Source organism: Eulemur rufifrons, chromosome 27 (genome assembly GCF_041146395.1).
Source record: "Eulemur rufifrons isolate Redbay chromosome 27, OSU_ERuf_1, whole genome shotgun sequence".
Classification (NCBI taxonomy): Eukaryota; Metazoa; Chordata; class Mammalia; order Primates; family Lemuridae; genus Eulemur; species Eulemur rufifrons.
Window position 1 is genome coordinate 27,629,606 of NC_091009.1, and position 14,941 is coordinate 27,644,546.

Genomic DNA, 14,941 nt, shown 5'->3' on the forward strand with positions numbered 1-14,941 from the left:
ACGCATGGTCACAAAAAATTTTTGTTAACTTCCCAAGTAACTTTCATGCGCAAAGTTGAGAACTACTGGCTACAGAGAATCTGACCTGGCTTTCTCAATTTAACCTGAGATTTTGCCACAGAAACTTCGAATACTAAAGGCAAAAAAGGAGTACAGTTAACTGGAGTACTGTAAAAACAAGGGTGCAATTGAGAGTGTTAGGACTGTCTGAATTGACCAGCTTCCAAACTTAAGTGTGAGCAGCTGTCAAGGGCTAGAAACAGAGACAAAAAAGTCAGAGGTACTTTTAGCGTGTTCCAGCTAAGTAAAACGAGGAAGAGAGAACAGGACTGTCCTCTTTCCTGTGGGAAAAAGCACACCCAAGTTTACTTCAGTTTAAACCGAGCAAGTGGGCAAAATTATTTCTGTTCCTGGTGGGATTCTTTAGAACATGCCTTTTACAGAGACCACATGAAGATAAGATAGGAGTCAAACTTGGCAGTGTTTGGCCACCGTTTTTTGAAGCCACGCATTAAACAAATGAAGGTGACAGCAATAATATTTTCCCAAACCTTAGTTCCAACAGGGATTAGACAGACTGAGCTTTCATTACATGAAAGGAGATGTCAGGAGCACCAAATGGGCTCAATTTTCCCTGGAGTCCTAGACAAAGTCGGTCTGTTTCTAAGCTGTGGACAGGAGGCTACTTTCTCCAGATGTTATATTTAGCTAGAGGAACCTCCAACATGCTTCATGCAAAATGTAAAATATGTCCCAGCAGACACAACCACAAACCAGAGGGCTAGCAGGGTGCATCCCTTAAGGGGGTCCAGTAGCATAGAGGGGCCAATTGTGCAGCCACCCTGACATCCCCAAATTAGCTAAATTAGCTGTGAGCCAGATTTTTGGTCAGTTCTTACATTTAATGAGTCTTTGTTTCTTTCATAGAGGGGCAGAGAGATTCTGCCCCTGGGGAGAATAAACACACTGCCCTATTTCCCTCCCAACTTTCGGCTGCTTGCCTCAACCCCAGGTAAGAGAAACAACCCAATGTTGATATGTAACGCCTCCATACCCTGTGAAGGTCTGTGTGCAAAAGATTAGATTAATTCTATAACTAAATGACATATCTGAATTCAATGGAAAAGAATGAGAAAATTCATAATGCTCTCTTCCCTGCACTCCATACAGAAAGAGCACTGGTTTTCATTTAGATGAAAACATTGGGTTCTAAAGCCAGACAACTAGATTTAAACACTAGCTTCACCTCATTTTTGCTTAATGTCTTTAAGCTTCAGTTTCCCTCTTCATAAAATAGGGATGATAATAAGAGTAACCACCTTATAGAATTATTGTAAGGACTAAAGGAGATAATGTATAGAAGGTGCTTAACACAGTACTGGCAATAAGGGTGCAAAAAAATACTGACTTTTATCATCATAATTTTACCAGTGAATTGTTAAGTTTTATAGATTTTTTAAAAAAACAATTTAAAACAGAAGAAAATCTGTGACTTTTGCTCATGACAAATAGGTCCAAATTCACATAAAGGACAGGTGTCCATAGTCAAACCAGAAATAAAGGTATCTTTTCTGAAGTCTGTGTCTCTAGAGATGGATTTTCCTTTTGCTACTGGAACCAAATTTACTGTAAAAACAAAAGATACACCTATCTATTTTATACATTTGGATCTCAGTTTGGCATCTCTTGGTTGCTGGTCATTGTAGATAGCAGCATCTGAAACAATGCTTCATTCCTCAAGAAATTCAATCTTCATTTGTTTAAGCTAGCCCTCTCCATGCCCACACCTACTTTTGTTTGTCCTTATCTCTGGGAGTGCAATTTATCTACCACAATTTAACAAATGTTACCCAACAACCAGAAGGAACCTCCCTCCCTCCCTCCCCCAGGATACCCTTGTCATCATAGAATTGTAGTATATTGGATTTAGAAGGTACCATAGGAATTATAGCCCAAACTCTTTTTTTTTAAAGTTTAGAGAACTGAGGCACAATAAGACGTAATTGTCCAGAGTCTTAGAGTTCATAGCAGAGCTAGGCCCAAGAGAAAAGATCACTTGGAAAAGGTCTCTGCTCTGACAATGCAAAGCAAGCCCAGGGGAGATTCACATAACAGACTCGCCAGGCACATTCCTTGGGTTTCTTGTCTGATTACTATATATTAACCAGTGGGACTCTAATTCTTCATGTGCAACACACTCTAAACAAAAGAGATTGAAAAATTAAGGCATGAAGAGTGTTTCTAGAAAGCAGAGAGGCTCTCGCCCAGCCAAAATAGAATAAATACATCTATTCTTATGATCTTACAACCAGCTTGTACCTTAGAGTTCCCTGTCTACACTGGAATTCCAAGGGGGAGAGAGAAGAGATTACTCACCCTGTGGGATAGCAGACATTGGCCATTCAACAATCCTATGCATGTCTCTAATCAACTACAATTTAACTGATGCAAAGTTATAAAGACCAAGAGAAAGTCCTATGATCTGCAGCTATACACAACAGTATGAATAAATCTCACAAACATAATGTTGAATGAGAAAAACCAGACACAAAAGAGTACGTACTGTATGATTCTATTTATATAAAGTATGAAACCAAACAAAACTAATCTCTGCTGTTAAAATTCAGGAGAGTTGTTATCCGTGGGGATTTGGAGGTGGGGAGTGACTTACGGAGCCCTAGCATGGGGTGCTGAAATGTTCTGATTCTTGATCTGGCAGCTGATTACACAGGTATGTTCAGTTCGTGAAAATGTATTTAGCTATAAACTTATGTGTACTTTTTTCAATGAAATGTAATGTATTAAAGTCCTGTGAGAAATAAGTTCTTCCTTATGCTCTAGCATAGAAATGTGTAGCTTAAGGAGGTCAGCCCTGAACTCAGAGCTAGGAAAATCATTCATGGGTGGATTTTCCTTCTGGAGGTCATACGCCCCATGCCTTGTATATGTGCCATGCATGCAGATCTTTAGGGAAATGTGTATGGGACACCTGAAGAGCCAGGTACACTCACGGCTTTGCTGTCTGGCTGCCTTCAGCATAAACATCTCTGAGATCTGGAGAGGCTATAAGCGTCAGCTGGGTTCTTCTCTAACCTTCTAAGGCTGGGAGAAAAAGGAGCTGAGAGATTGGGTAAATTCTAGCTAAGTGAATGTCTCTCACAAAAATTTTTTCTCAGATGAACAGAGAAAATGGAGGTGGAAACTATCAGTCAATCCCTTTCCTTCTTGAGATAGTCAAAGTGGTTGTCATGGTCACAGAGAAGAGCTGAGGTGGGACTCAATTACTGTCAAGGTTTCACCTAAATAGGTTTTAATTTTAGTCACACATACACATCACCAAGTAGGGCAGAATAACTCAAATTAGTGACAAGCAAGCTAGAGCAGATGCTGGGAACCATGGAAAAGATGATGAAAAGTACCTTCACCCCTAAATGAAGTGTGGCCCCAACCACAGCACAGCCGGGCCACTAAAAATAGCCAGTGAGCTCTGGGAGAAGTTATTGTTCTCTTCCTTATTTTCTTTGTCAGATGTTTGTACCCTCAATATTCCATCTCTAAGACACATGGAAAGCCCCCTCATGGATGCAATTATGTATATAGAAGATTCTAAATCAGTTATCTTATCAGGCTGGTAAAAACAGGAGAAATTAGGTATTAATTTCAGATCTAGTGAAAGCTGGAAAACTTACTAACATTAAGAATTGGAAAACTGACCACGAGCTATGGCTAAATCAACCAGAATCCTGTTTACTGCAGTCTTTTCTCTCACAGCCTCAAATCTTAATACTAAATTTTGTCAACTGGAAATTGATGAATTCTAAATAGCCCTATATAACCTCTTTCTACCTATAACTTGTAGGAGGATTATTTGCTTTCTGAGAAGTCTTCAGAAGATGTAGGAGCTTGAATGTTAGACATGGCCTATCACCCAATGGTTGGGGCCTCTGCCATCATTTGTAACCAAACTTCATGACTAGATGATTACACTGTGAGCTCAAGTTGAGAGAGCTTAGAAAAGGTTCCTGGGTTTCTAAGAGGCTGGTTCCACCACTGATAGGTAAGGTGAATTTGGCAGAAAGTCCTTCAGATTACTGCAATTATTTTGAGTTTTCCTTCATCAAATTATTTAACCTACACTCAAGAATTGTGCTAACAAGGCCGGGCGCGGTGGCTCACGCCTGTAATCCTAGCACTCTGGGAGGCAGAGGCGGGTGGATCGCTCAAGGTCAGGAGTTCGGGACGAGCCTGAGCAAGAGCAAGACCCCGTCTCTACTAAAAATAGAAAGAAATTATCTGGCCAACTAAAATATATATATATAAAAAAAAAATTAGCCGGGCATGGTGGCACATGCCTGTAGTCCCAGCTACCCGGGAGGCTGAGGCAGTAGGATCGCTTAAGCCCAGGAGTTTGAGGTTGCTGTGAGCTAGGCTGATGCCACGGCAGTCACTCTAGCCCGGGCAACAAAGCGAGACTCTGTCTCAAAAAAAAAAAAAAAAAAAAAGAATTGTGCTAACAATTGAGCTTTAGAAAGCATTCGATGACCCAAAGACAAAGACATGTTATGATAAGAATAACCAAATTCATGAGTCCACCTTGGCCGAATGAGAACTTGTAGAGACAACTACAGCAAAAATACAAACATACATAAATTTGCTAAATGAACTAGAAGAGGAAAACATGAAAAATGACACTGAATGTTCCCAAACTCAACAGCTTCACAATTTATCTTAAGAAAACTTCCCAAAACACAGTTATTATTAACATATGCATATATTATTCATAGGTACCATTTGAAGGTACAACCCTGGGATTGCAAGGTACGACCCTGGGATTGTACCTTGCAAATGGTTACTTTCCCAGGGCTACTATTAATTCAGCTCAGAAAGGAAGAAAAGAATGCCAATTCAAATATTTTTTCTCCACAAATATGTGGTGGGGAATGTCCAGTGGAAAGCCTTTAAAGTAGGCCAATAATATATTCTCTCTTTTATTTACAAGATTGTGTCATTGATCAACCCAAGAACCTCTGTGACTAGGAATAACTCTATACCTTTTTAAAGAGTCTTCCTGAGTCCTCGCTGACTTGGACAAATCGAGGAATGATATTATTCAGGTAGATGTCACTCAGGGTGGTGTGGTCCCTGCTCTCCCGCTTCACCTGATTTAAGAGGAGATTCCAGCAATTGACTGGCGAGAGAACATTCTGATCCTTCCTGCAGAGAAACAGCAAGGGGAAAAAAAATCATTGTTGGTAAGCAGCAAGGGCTAACATCTACAACTATAGTCCATGTGATAAAATCATAGCAATCAAATCCAAACCAGGAATAAAGATATCTTTCCTGAAGCCCATCTCTCTAGTTTTCTCCTTTTCTAAAAACTCAGTGGAGAAAAAAGGAGAAAATAAGAATAACAAGAAGGAGAGGGAGGGGAAAGAAAGAGGGAAAGAGAAGAAGAAGGAGGAGAAGCAGAACTATCTGTTGAGCACGTACTGTCTTCTAAGAACTTGGTGAATGTTTTATCAGTATTATGTCATCCAAGCTCCATCATTTTACTGTAAGAAAAAACTACCATTATCCCCATTTTACTGATTGGAAAACTGATGCTCAGAGAAGGTAGGACTTGCCCACAGCTAGTTAAGAGTCACACAGGGACTACAACAACAGCTCCGCATTGTCTGGCTGGAAAAAAAAAATCTAAGCTGAGTCCAAAGTCCATAACCTTAGCCACCAAGTCATTTGGTTTGTCTCGAGTGTTAGAGACAAAAGTTATAGTTTTTGTCTCGTGCATTACAGACTAAATCTCCACAAATTTATCCATTGTAGGATTCAGTAAAGACAATTTTGGAGGCAACTGCCATGAAAAAGTCACTGAAAACTCTAGAGTTCTATGGAACATACAAGGAGATTTTGATTTCATGACTGAGCCATCATCTCATGTTCCCTACAACCAAGAATACAAACCATATCTGAACATACGGGTTCCTAACACGTCTACAGCTTGAGTAGAGCAGTAAAATGCTAAACCTAGATGCTTATTTCTAACGAAAACATTGTGATTCAAGAGAATTACTGATTACCTCCTCAGTTCACAGCACTAATTTAAGCAACAGAAAGTTCTGCATCTGGAAGTTGAATTTCTTTAAGGAGAGAAACAGAAAGTAGGAATCATTTACAGCACAATTTATCAAGGGATAGTGTATACTTAGCATATGGCTGGGGGTTACACATGTTGTTTAACTTAAACCCCACAACTACCTGATGAGGTGGGTGTGATTAACCACATTTGGCAGATGAGGAAAGTTGGACTAAAAAAGGTTAAACACTTTGCTCAAGGTCACATAGCTAAAAAGTAGCAATATTGGAATCTGAACCAAGCCTATAAGAGAGTACTTTTAACCACTGCAAAGAATCACAATGTGTTCATTCCCCTTTTCCCTCTTCCCCTCTTGAGTCAAACTCTTAATGCAAAGAAAGTGAGTCGAGAGTGGCTTGGTTCTTGAGTCAGCACTGCCTCTCCTCAGGGCTGAAGGCTGCCAGGCAGCTGCAATTTGTAAAGCATGGAAGAGTTCAACTTAGAAGGGCTTTTCCAATTCTGTAGTAATAACTCCTAACAAATAATCATGCCACACCTACTTGGGCTTCAGAACACATCAGACAAATAAAAAATCTGTCTAACCGAAACCAAGAAGTTGCTTCAAACCAATGAATATTAGAGTCCAACTTGAAACTGTTCTAAACCTGTTCCTCTATCCTCACCCCCTGCTCCAGGCATCACTTTTCCGTAGCTAAAATCACTGACACTTATGTGCCAAGTACAGTGATGACACTATGTCTACTTACTTTTCTAGGGAAATTAAAAAATTTCTATGGAAAGAAAAAATATACTGGCTGAGAGGGAGAGATACATATAATTAATCCATGCCTTTCAAAATGTTTAGCATCTGAAAACAAAATGTGAACAGGTAGCACTCTGGGAGGCCGAGGCGGGTGGATCACTCGAGGTCAGGAGTTCGAGACCAGCCTGAGCAAGAGCGAGACCCTGTCTCTACTAAAAATAGAAAGACATTATACAGACAACTAAAAATCTATATAGAAAAAAAATTAGCCAGGCGTGGTGGCTCATGCCTGTAGTCCCAGCTACTCGGGAGGCTGAGGCAGTAGGATCGCTTAAGCCCAGGAGTCTGAGGTTGCTGTGAGCTAAGCTGATGCCACGGCACTCACTCTAGCCTGGGCAACAAAGTGAGACTCTGTCTCAACAACAAAAAAAAAAGAAAAAAGAAAAAAAAAATGTGAACAGGAAAAAATTCTAAATTCAAAATAGTGAGAGATTTGAGCACAGGTATTCAATGACATTGGATGTTTCCATTGCAAGAAAACTTTCAGATTGATTATAAGTTGGTTTCAGTTATAAAATTCTAAATAATTTAGTTTACATTTTTATCAAGTGGTTTCTCTTGGCAAGCTTCCCATGTCCTCAGTAAACATGGACTAGACCAGGCAATTACACTTGCTTTTTAAAAGCACACGTCTCACAAGACCTTAAATTGACAATTGGTTTCAATCTGCTTCTTAGGGGAGAAAGAACATGGGTTGGTGGTCTGTATTAGTTCTTTTCTTATGGTGCTTTACACACACAAAAATGATGCTATAATGCAATTCCACAAATGTATAAACACTTGTATCTTAAATGAACAAGGTGCAGTATTAGGTGCTTTAGTAGTTACAAAAGTACCAATGTCACAATGTAGCGTGGGAGACAAAGAAAGATCTATAATAAAACAGAATTTTAATAGAAGGCCAGCTAGCTGACAAATGTATACCACAGATCACAGAGGAGGCAAAAACAACCTGACACCATGGAAAAGGATACACAATCCCCAGGGCACCCTCAAAAGAAAGGATGAGGAAACAAAGATGGGTTAATAAAGAGGATGGGTGGAAGTAGAAATCTTTTAAAATAAAATGCTTCATCACTTAGCACTAACAAATGTTAAGAATTTTTAAGGTGCCACAAGTACTTGTACCACATGTATATATTTCCATCCTTACAGCACATAGTGGGATAGCTACATTATTATTATTGGTTTCACTGAGCAAGAGCTTTTAAGCTGTGTTCGGAGATACTTTGGAATTAACAGAAAATCACATTTTAATTAAAACAACTATAACACATCCATTCAAATAAGCAACCTACATTCAAATGAGCAGGGGACCCTGGACGCAGTTTCTCAGCATCAGATGCCACCACAATGTCTCAAGGGCTAAGTGAGCTTTGTTGCATGCAAGCCCTAGAATAAAGAATCACTGCATGCTCCAGAACCTCTGAACAATGTGCTATTGGTTAGAATGGATGTAGCTCTGCACAGGCTTACTTTTTCATTCAAGCCTGCATGTGCCTCCTCAGATAAAGCTGTATAGGTGAACACGACACCTGACACGCAGCAGCCAGGTTCAATTACATGCCACCGAAGGCTCAGGGGCCTACGCTGGGTCCATGGTAGACCACGGTTGGGCAGTGAGAATCAACATGTTCAATATCATACCATCTCGTTATCAATTGTTACAGTGCTGATTATACATGTTGGGGCTTATCCAATTAATATTTATGAAGGGGAATGGGAATAGCTGCTAGGTAACATTAGTGATTCAACTTTAAAACAAAAATATCTTATTTTTCAAACATCTAAATCAATTTAACATTATCTCAAGATTATAATAACTCATCTGTATGAATCACGATTTTCTTGATATTGGACTACCCAAAACAAAACCAGAAATGTCTTGGATGCTGAAACTGATATAAAACTGTAACTCTTAGTAATAATCCTGATTTCAATATTTTTATTTCATAAACACAGCCTCATTGTTCTCACTGACTCTGTAATAAGTACTCTTTATAAATTTGTACTTTAAAAGTAGATTTATACCAACAAAAACGCTGCTTTGATCTGTTTCATATATTGGGGTTCTAGGCAAGATTTTTTAAAAAAGAGTCTATGGCTTCAAGAAAAACCCAGCATTAGACTCTGTTGTCTGTTTCTTAGGGGATCTCAGTCTCTTTTACTACTACTGCGGCTTTTCATACACTGGTCCTTTGAGTTCATATGCTTTTTCACACGTATTCCTCCTTTCAACTGAGGTGTTTTAATTAATTCATTCATTTATTTTTGGGTAGAGTTGGGGCAGGAGAAGTACAGGGAATGTGGGAGGAGAGGATCACAAATATACCATACAGACAATTTTCCCAGCCAACATGAACAAAAGATGAAACACATTTCAGGCTGGAAAATAAGCAAGTCAACGAGACGTGATTTCATAGGGAGCATATTAAGGCTCTGCTAGAGTGGTTTCCTGCTCCAGAAGCTTTGCAGCCTCATTTTATTTGGGGCCTCTGGAGCCAAGGGAACTTCATTTGGTTAGGAGATTGAAATTTGTCTTTACATCTTTTCCATCTATCATTTGTTTGCACAGTCTCTTTACTTTCCCCACCCCCAGAGCCTTAGGTTGTGTAATACTTGGGCATTTAAAGAAAAGGGGCTGCATCCCTTAGGAATGTGCTGAACAGCTGCAAACCTCCTCAAACACTAATCCCTAAAAAGCAGACAAAATATCCAGGAGTATTTTTCTTACTTAAAAAATTTTTCAGGAGGAAGATCAAGAAAACATCATACTGTACTTGAGAGGGAATGACTCTGGAGTCAAAAGAAAGGAGACCCAGAAAGTTACAAGCTGCCTGTGCATCTGCAGAAGAGATTATCGCTATAAATGCACTGAAAGATATAAATCTGCACAGCTGAATCATTAGCTTCGAAGACATTAGCCCAGGTTTTCTCCCTCAGCTTAGACTAATTATGGATGTCCAACAAACTTTGCAGCAAATGCTCAGAGGGATTCCTCTAAAATATCTAGGGGGAAGAGCCAAGTCCATAAAGGTTCAAGTTGGCCTCTATATTATACTTCCTTTTTTTCCATATTCCCTCTGTTCACTTTCGATCATCTCATCTATAAAATGGACACATGGCCCGTCAGTGTACATCTCGCTCCCTAAAGATCGTCAAAGCATGGTTGTAAAATCCTGGAAGCTCTCCTGGCCTAAGGAGCCATTTAATTAATTGCTATGTTCATGGCTCTGCAGATGGAACGCATGGCATGAGGTTGGCATTGCCGGAATGGCTTGAGCTTCTGCATTGCTATAGTGAGGTGTGTTTCTTTTTGGGCCAATAGTCTCTGACTTGCTCGCTTCTCAGGGCTATTGTGTGGATCAAATGAGATGATGGATGCAAAAGAACTATGCCAACAGCAAAGCACTATAAAAATGTGAGGAAATATTACTACTTTTATTTCCAAACAAACTAGGACTCAGCTTTCATCAATTTCCAACATGCTCCTCACCCGGCCCTGGGCCAGGGCCAAGATCGCAGCCTGCTGAAAATGCACAGCCCTCAGCAAATAATGGCTGGGGTAAGACAGCAGCAACAGGCAATTAACAACGCAGCTGTAAGTCTCTGGGAAGACGTGAGGGAGATACCAACGGGAGAGCAGAATTCAATCTTCCACTGTCCTTTCCCTAAGGGACAAAGTGGAATGATCAGTCCTGCATTCCACACTGGGAACTGTGCGCTGAGGTTGACAGGAAGGAATCCAAAGGGAGCCCAGACTGCCAGAACCCTAGATGCTTCAGTAACTTCCACTGAGCCCCCACTCCCTGTCTCAGAATTCCTATCAAATCTGCCAGTCTGTATAGAGACATGGCAAATATCAACACATCTAGGAAGAATATCATTTCTCACTTAAAAATAGACATGTCTGTGATGACAGACAAAACCCAAAATGAGTTAAATATATCATTCGGTATATGTTACTGAGCATCCAACTATGAGGATAGAAAAAAATAAATAAATAAAGGTACATGCATAATAAAAAGGATCGTTTAGCGATGGTTGAACAGGGAACCAGTGACAAGGAGGAGGCTGGATTTTTTAACCTAAATTCCCTCCTGGCACCTTGATTAAAATGAAATGAACTGAGGCAGCCAAAGAGATTATTTTATTCAGATGAGCGTTATTAGCCTTTCTGGCTTATTTTCTCTATTATGCATTTTGCTGATCCTGACAGAAGCAGGCAGGCTGGATAGAGAGGGAAGGCTGCAGCGGATTTATGGTCTGACAGTGCCATGCATAAAATCAGACCCTTGCTGACCCAGATAAGCCAGAGGATGGATTGGATTTGCTGGGGAAGGTGTTAAAAGAAGGAGGGGGGAAGAAATCATCAAGGTGAGAACTGACTTGAAAAAGATTCTGCCTATAATGGTGGCTGCTGGTTGTGTGACCCAGTAGTACAGTGGCAGCCTGGAGGTACCTTTCAAAGACAGGTGGGCAGGCAGGGGGGCGGACACACTTCTCTGGGCTTCTCATGGCTCTGGCTTTAGCTTTGCCAGCAATGAGATCAGAGCCAGAGAGTTCAGAGACAGAAAGAGAAAAGTGCCAAAGGCAAAAATAATCTATTCTATGTATGGAGAAATGAGCTTTCAATTTTTCAGGGATGAGTTAGTACCACAAATTGTCTTCAGTAGCCTAGACAGATGATTAGAAAGGATTCAAGCAGTGGTATATCCACCTTACTCAAAATAGTCTAAATTGTCCCCTATAATCAGGTTTGGGGAAAGAGCTGTATGGAAATAGGATCCTTGTGGCTCTGGATTAGTTCCATGGAGCCCAGCCACACCCTTGGGAGAATGGCATGCCCAAGAGCCGGGAGCTTAGGAATCTGCTTTGAAGTAGAGAACTGGACTAGCACCGTGTCTGACATCTATTAAGTGCTTAATAAAACTTTCCTGAATGGTTACAGGACCAAGGTTATTCTGGGTAAGGTCAGAGACATAAGAATGGCCCCCAAATATGAGCCATAGCAGACATGAAGTAGAAATGTCTTTATCAGTTTAGGTCAAGTGAGAAACTTTACCTTCCCTTCAACCAGCCCCATGGCACTGTGTTCACAGCAGACAGGAGGTGGTTGGAGGTTCTTCACATCACTCAAGACAGCTCTATGGACCCCATGAGACCAAACATGGTGGTCTACCCAAGATTTGAGTCTTTGCCATCCAGAATTCTTGCCTAGACTTCAGTCATCTTATTTTCTGCACTCCTTCTCTGAGTTCCTGATCTCTCATTTTATTCATTCATTCGACAAATATTAACTGAGCACCTACTATGGGCCAGACACTGTTCTGTGCACTACGATAACAGGATCAACATTTTTGTTTCTGACCTGCTTGTTCCATGCTTGCAGACTTCCTGGATCCAAGACATGGCTTTTCTGCTCCTAGACTATCCACCAGCTAGCTGCAACCACATCTTAGCCTGGTCTTGCTGCTTGTATGTACACTGGCTTGGATGAACCCATCGTGAAACCTTGACTTGGCCTGTCTGCCTGCCAATCCTCTCTATGGCTTCTGCAGACCTGGGACCTCCCCTTCATTTACATCCCATGTCTTGGCAATAGCATTCCCAGAACTATAAAGAAGAATAAACAAAGAGGCTATTAAACCCTCCTGTGTTCTTTAGGTACAATCCAAATGCTGGAGAACAAGGACTATGCACTCTGCCCCAATATGATCCATAGAACTATGGGCCTAGAAATTCACTTAGGTACTAAACACGCTCCCTGAAAGTCCCCCCAAATAGGCTGTGGTCACATCAAAAGGCCTGAGCTCACTAATTCATTCAATTAAACAAAAAACCCCATAACGAGAGCAAAAGACATAACAAAGGTGTGATGGATGACCGAGGAACACAAAATTGATATATATTTCTCAGTTTTAAAAGAATCTGTAACCATCTACATTATGTTGACAGTTGGATCCACATATTCTATAGAAAAACCTGTGAACAACTCTACAATTATATCTTCAGTTTTTACTTCTCTAGTTAATTGAGATGTCACCAGAAACCCCATAAGTAATTATAGCACATGACAAACATACAGAGAAAAAAAATACACGCAGATGTGTTAGCAGATTTTTAAAATAAATGAAACCTTGGGAGATGAGTGAGGCAGACAGTCTGGCTCACCCCTGGTAGTTCATTCTAGAGAAATAAATACCTGTCTGTGCCAAGGTGGAATGACGTCACTCAGAGATCTACACATTTATTTTCAAAGCAGTAACCACCCCTTTAGGAGCAAGCATCTCCCTGGCACCAGGCATGAGTGAAGAAGCTTGATCTACAGCCAATAATTCTTCCTGGCTGGCAAACAGTACTTAAGTATGCCAAGCACCAAACAAGCCACTGAGAAGAAAGGGTATCCAAAAGGCTGTTTTCCCCTCCCGAATACCTGTTTCTGGGACAATGAGTCCCCTTACATGGCTCATGCCAACAACGAAAAGGAGGAAAAAAGTAATATAACTTGATTCTATGAAACTATAGGCCTAAATGGAATGAAGTCTACATAGTCATCAGATAAGCTACATATCACATTATCAGTTCTCATGTGTTATTTTGATATTTATTAGAAGGAAGTCTCCTGAGGACAGGGTCTATTTTGGAATGTTCAATGAACAGCTATCACCAAGAATGTGTGGGTCCTTAATCAGTATTGACTAATAACAGATGCCACAGCCAAAGAAAACCTGTAAGTGTTGAGCACAGAAAGACTATGATTCATTTAATGAATAGTTAATATCTTCAGCCTCTGCCAATCTTGCCTAATCAACTGCTCCAGCATGTATCTTGTGCTCACTCTCTGGGTGGCTACTAAGTAATGAATTTTTACATCCATTGGCTTGTGTGCCCTAAATTACACCATATTATTAACCATGTTGATATTTTACTGGCAAAACTTTAAAGGGTTGTGTGGTATAAGAGATGCCCTAGTCAATTTCCAGGTTAGTAGGTCAAATTATTGAGTTTGAGTCCTTAGGACATCTGGATGAACAAAGAAACCCCACCCATACTCTGCGGAAAGCACTCAGAACTATGCTTAAGGCCCAGAGTCTAGTCTCAGTTCTGCCACTTACTATCTAGGTAAATTTGGACAAGTTACAAAGGTTCTGTGGCTCTCAAAATGTCTTCATCTGTTGAAAAAATGGGAGCCAGGCCTGGCGGCTCACACCTGTAATCCCAGCTACTCAGGAGGCTGAGGAGGGATGATCTCTTAGGCCCAGGAGTTTGAGGTTTTACTGCACAGTGATCTCACCTATGAGGAACCACTGCACTCCAGTCTGGATGACAGGCTGGAGTGTCTTTTTTTTTTTTTTTTTTTTTGAGACAGAGTCTCATTCTGTTGCCCAGGCTAGAGTGAGTGCCATGGTGTTAGCCTAGCTCACAGCAACCTCAAACTCCTGAGCTCAAGTGATCCTCCTGTCTCAGCCTCCCGAGTAGCTGGGACTACAGGCATGCACCACCATGCCCGGCTAATTTTTTCTATATATATTTTTAGCTGTCCATATAATTTCTTTCTATTTTTAGTAGAGACGGGGTCTCGCTCTTGCTCAGGCTGGTCTCGAACTCCTGAGCTCAAACGATCCGCCCACCTCGGCCTCCCAGAGTGCTAGGATTACAGGCGTGAGCCACCGCGCCCGGCCTGGAGTGTCTTTTTAAGTCTCTTTTTAAGGCACTGTGTGTCTTAAAAAAGGAATGGGGACAGCAGACCTGCCCTTCCTAACTCACGTGACTTTTGTGAAGATCAAGCCAAACAAGGTGATGTCCATAAAAAACTTTATAAACACGGAAGTGTTTTAATGATGATGATAAATCAGTTATCATCATTTCTTATTATTGTAACAAGAATTTTTTTTTCTTACTTAACAGCCCACAAAATGAATTCACACCCACAAAAAAAGTGGCTGAAGAGACAAAACCACATCTCAAAATTCCTAGGCCTTATTACCCAATTTTACAATAAACTTGTTTTACAAATCTCCTACTTCATCAGTACACTAAAT

General features: G+C 40.6%; 1 protein-coding gene across 7 annotated transcripts in view; it reads right to left on the bottom strand.

Annotated features, from left to right (window-relative positions):
* The window catches only part of SRGAP2 (SLIT-ROBO Rho GTPase activating protein 2), a 223,459-nt gene that overhangs the window by 99,294 nt on the left and 109,224 nt on the right, over positions 1-14,941 (bottom strand). For all 7 annotated transcript variants that reach the window (XM_069459697.1, XM_069459696.1, XM_069459698.1 and 4 more), the window contains one exon: positions 5,052-5,214. In XM_069459697.1, coding sequence (XP_069315798.1) covers positions 5,052-5,214 — 163 coding nt within the window. The remainder of the gene's footprint in view (positions 1-5,051; positions 5,215-14,941) is intronic.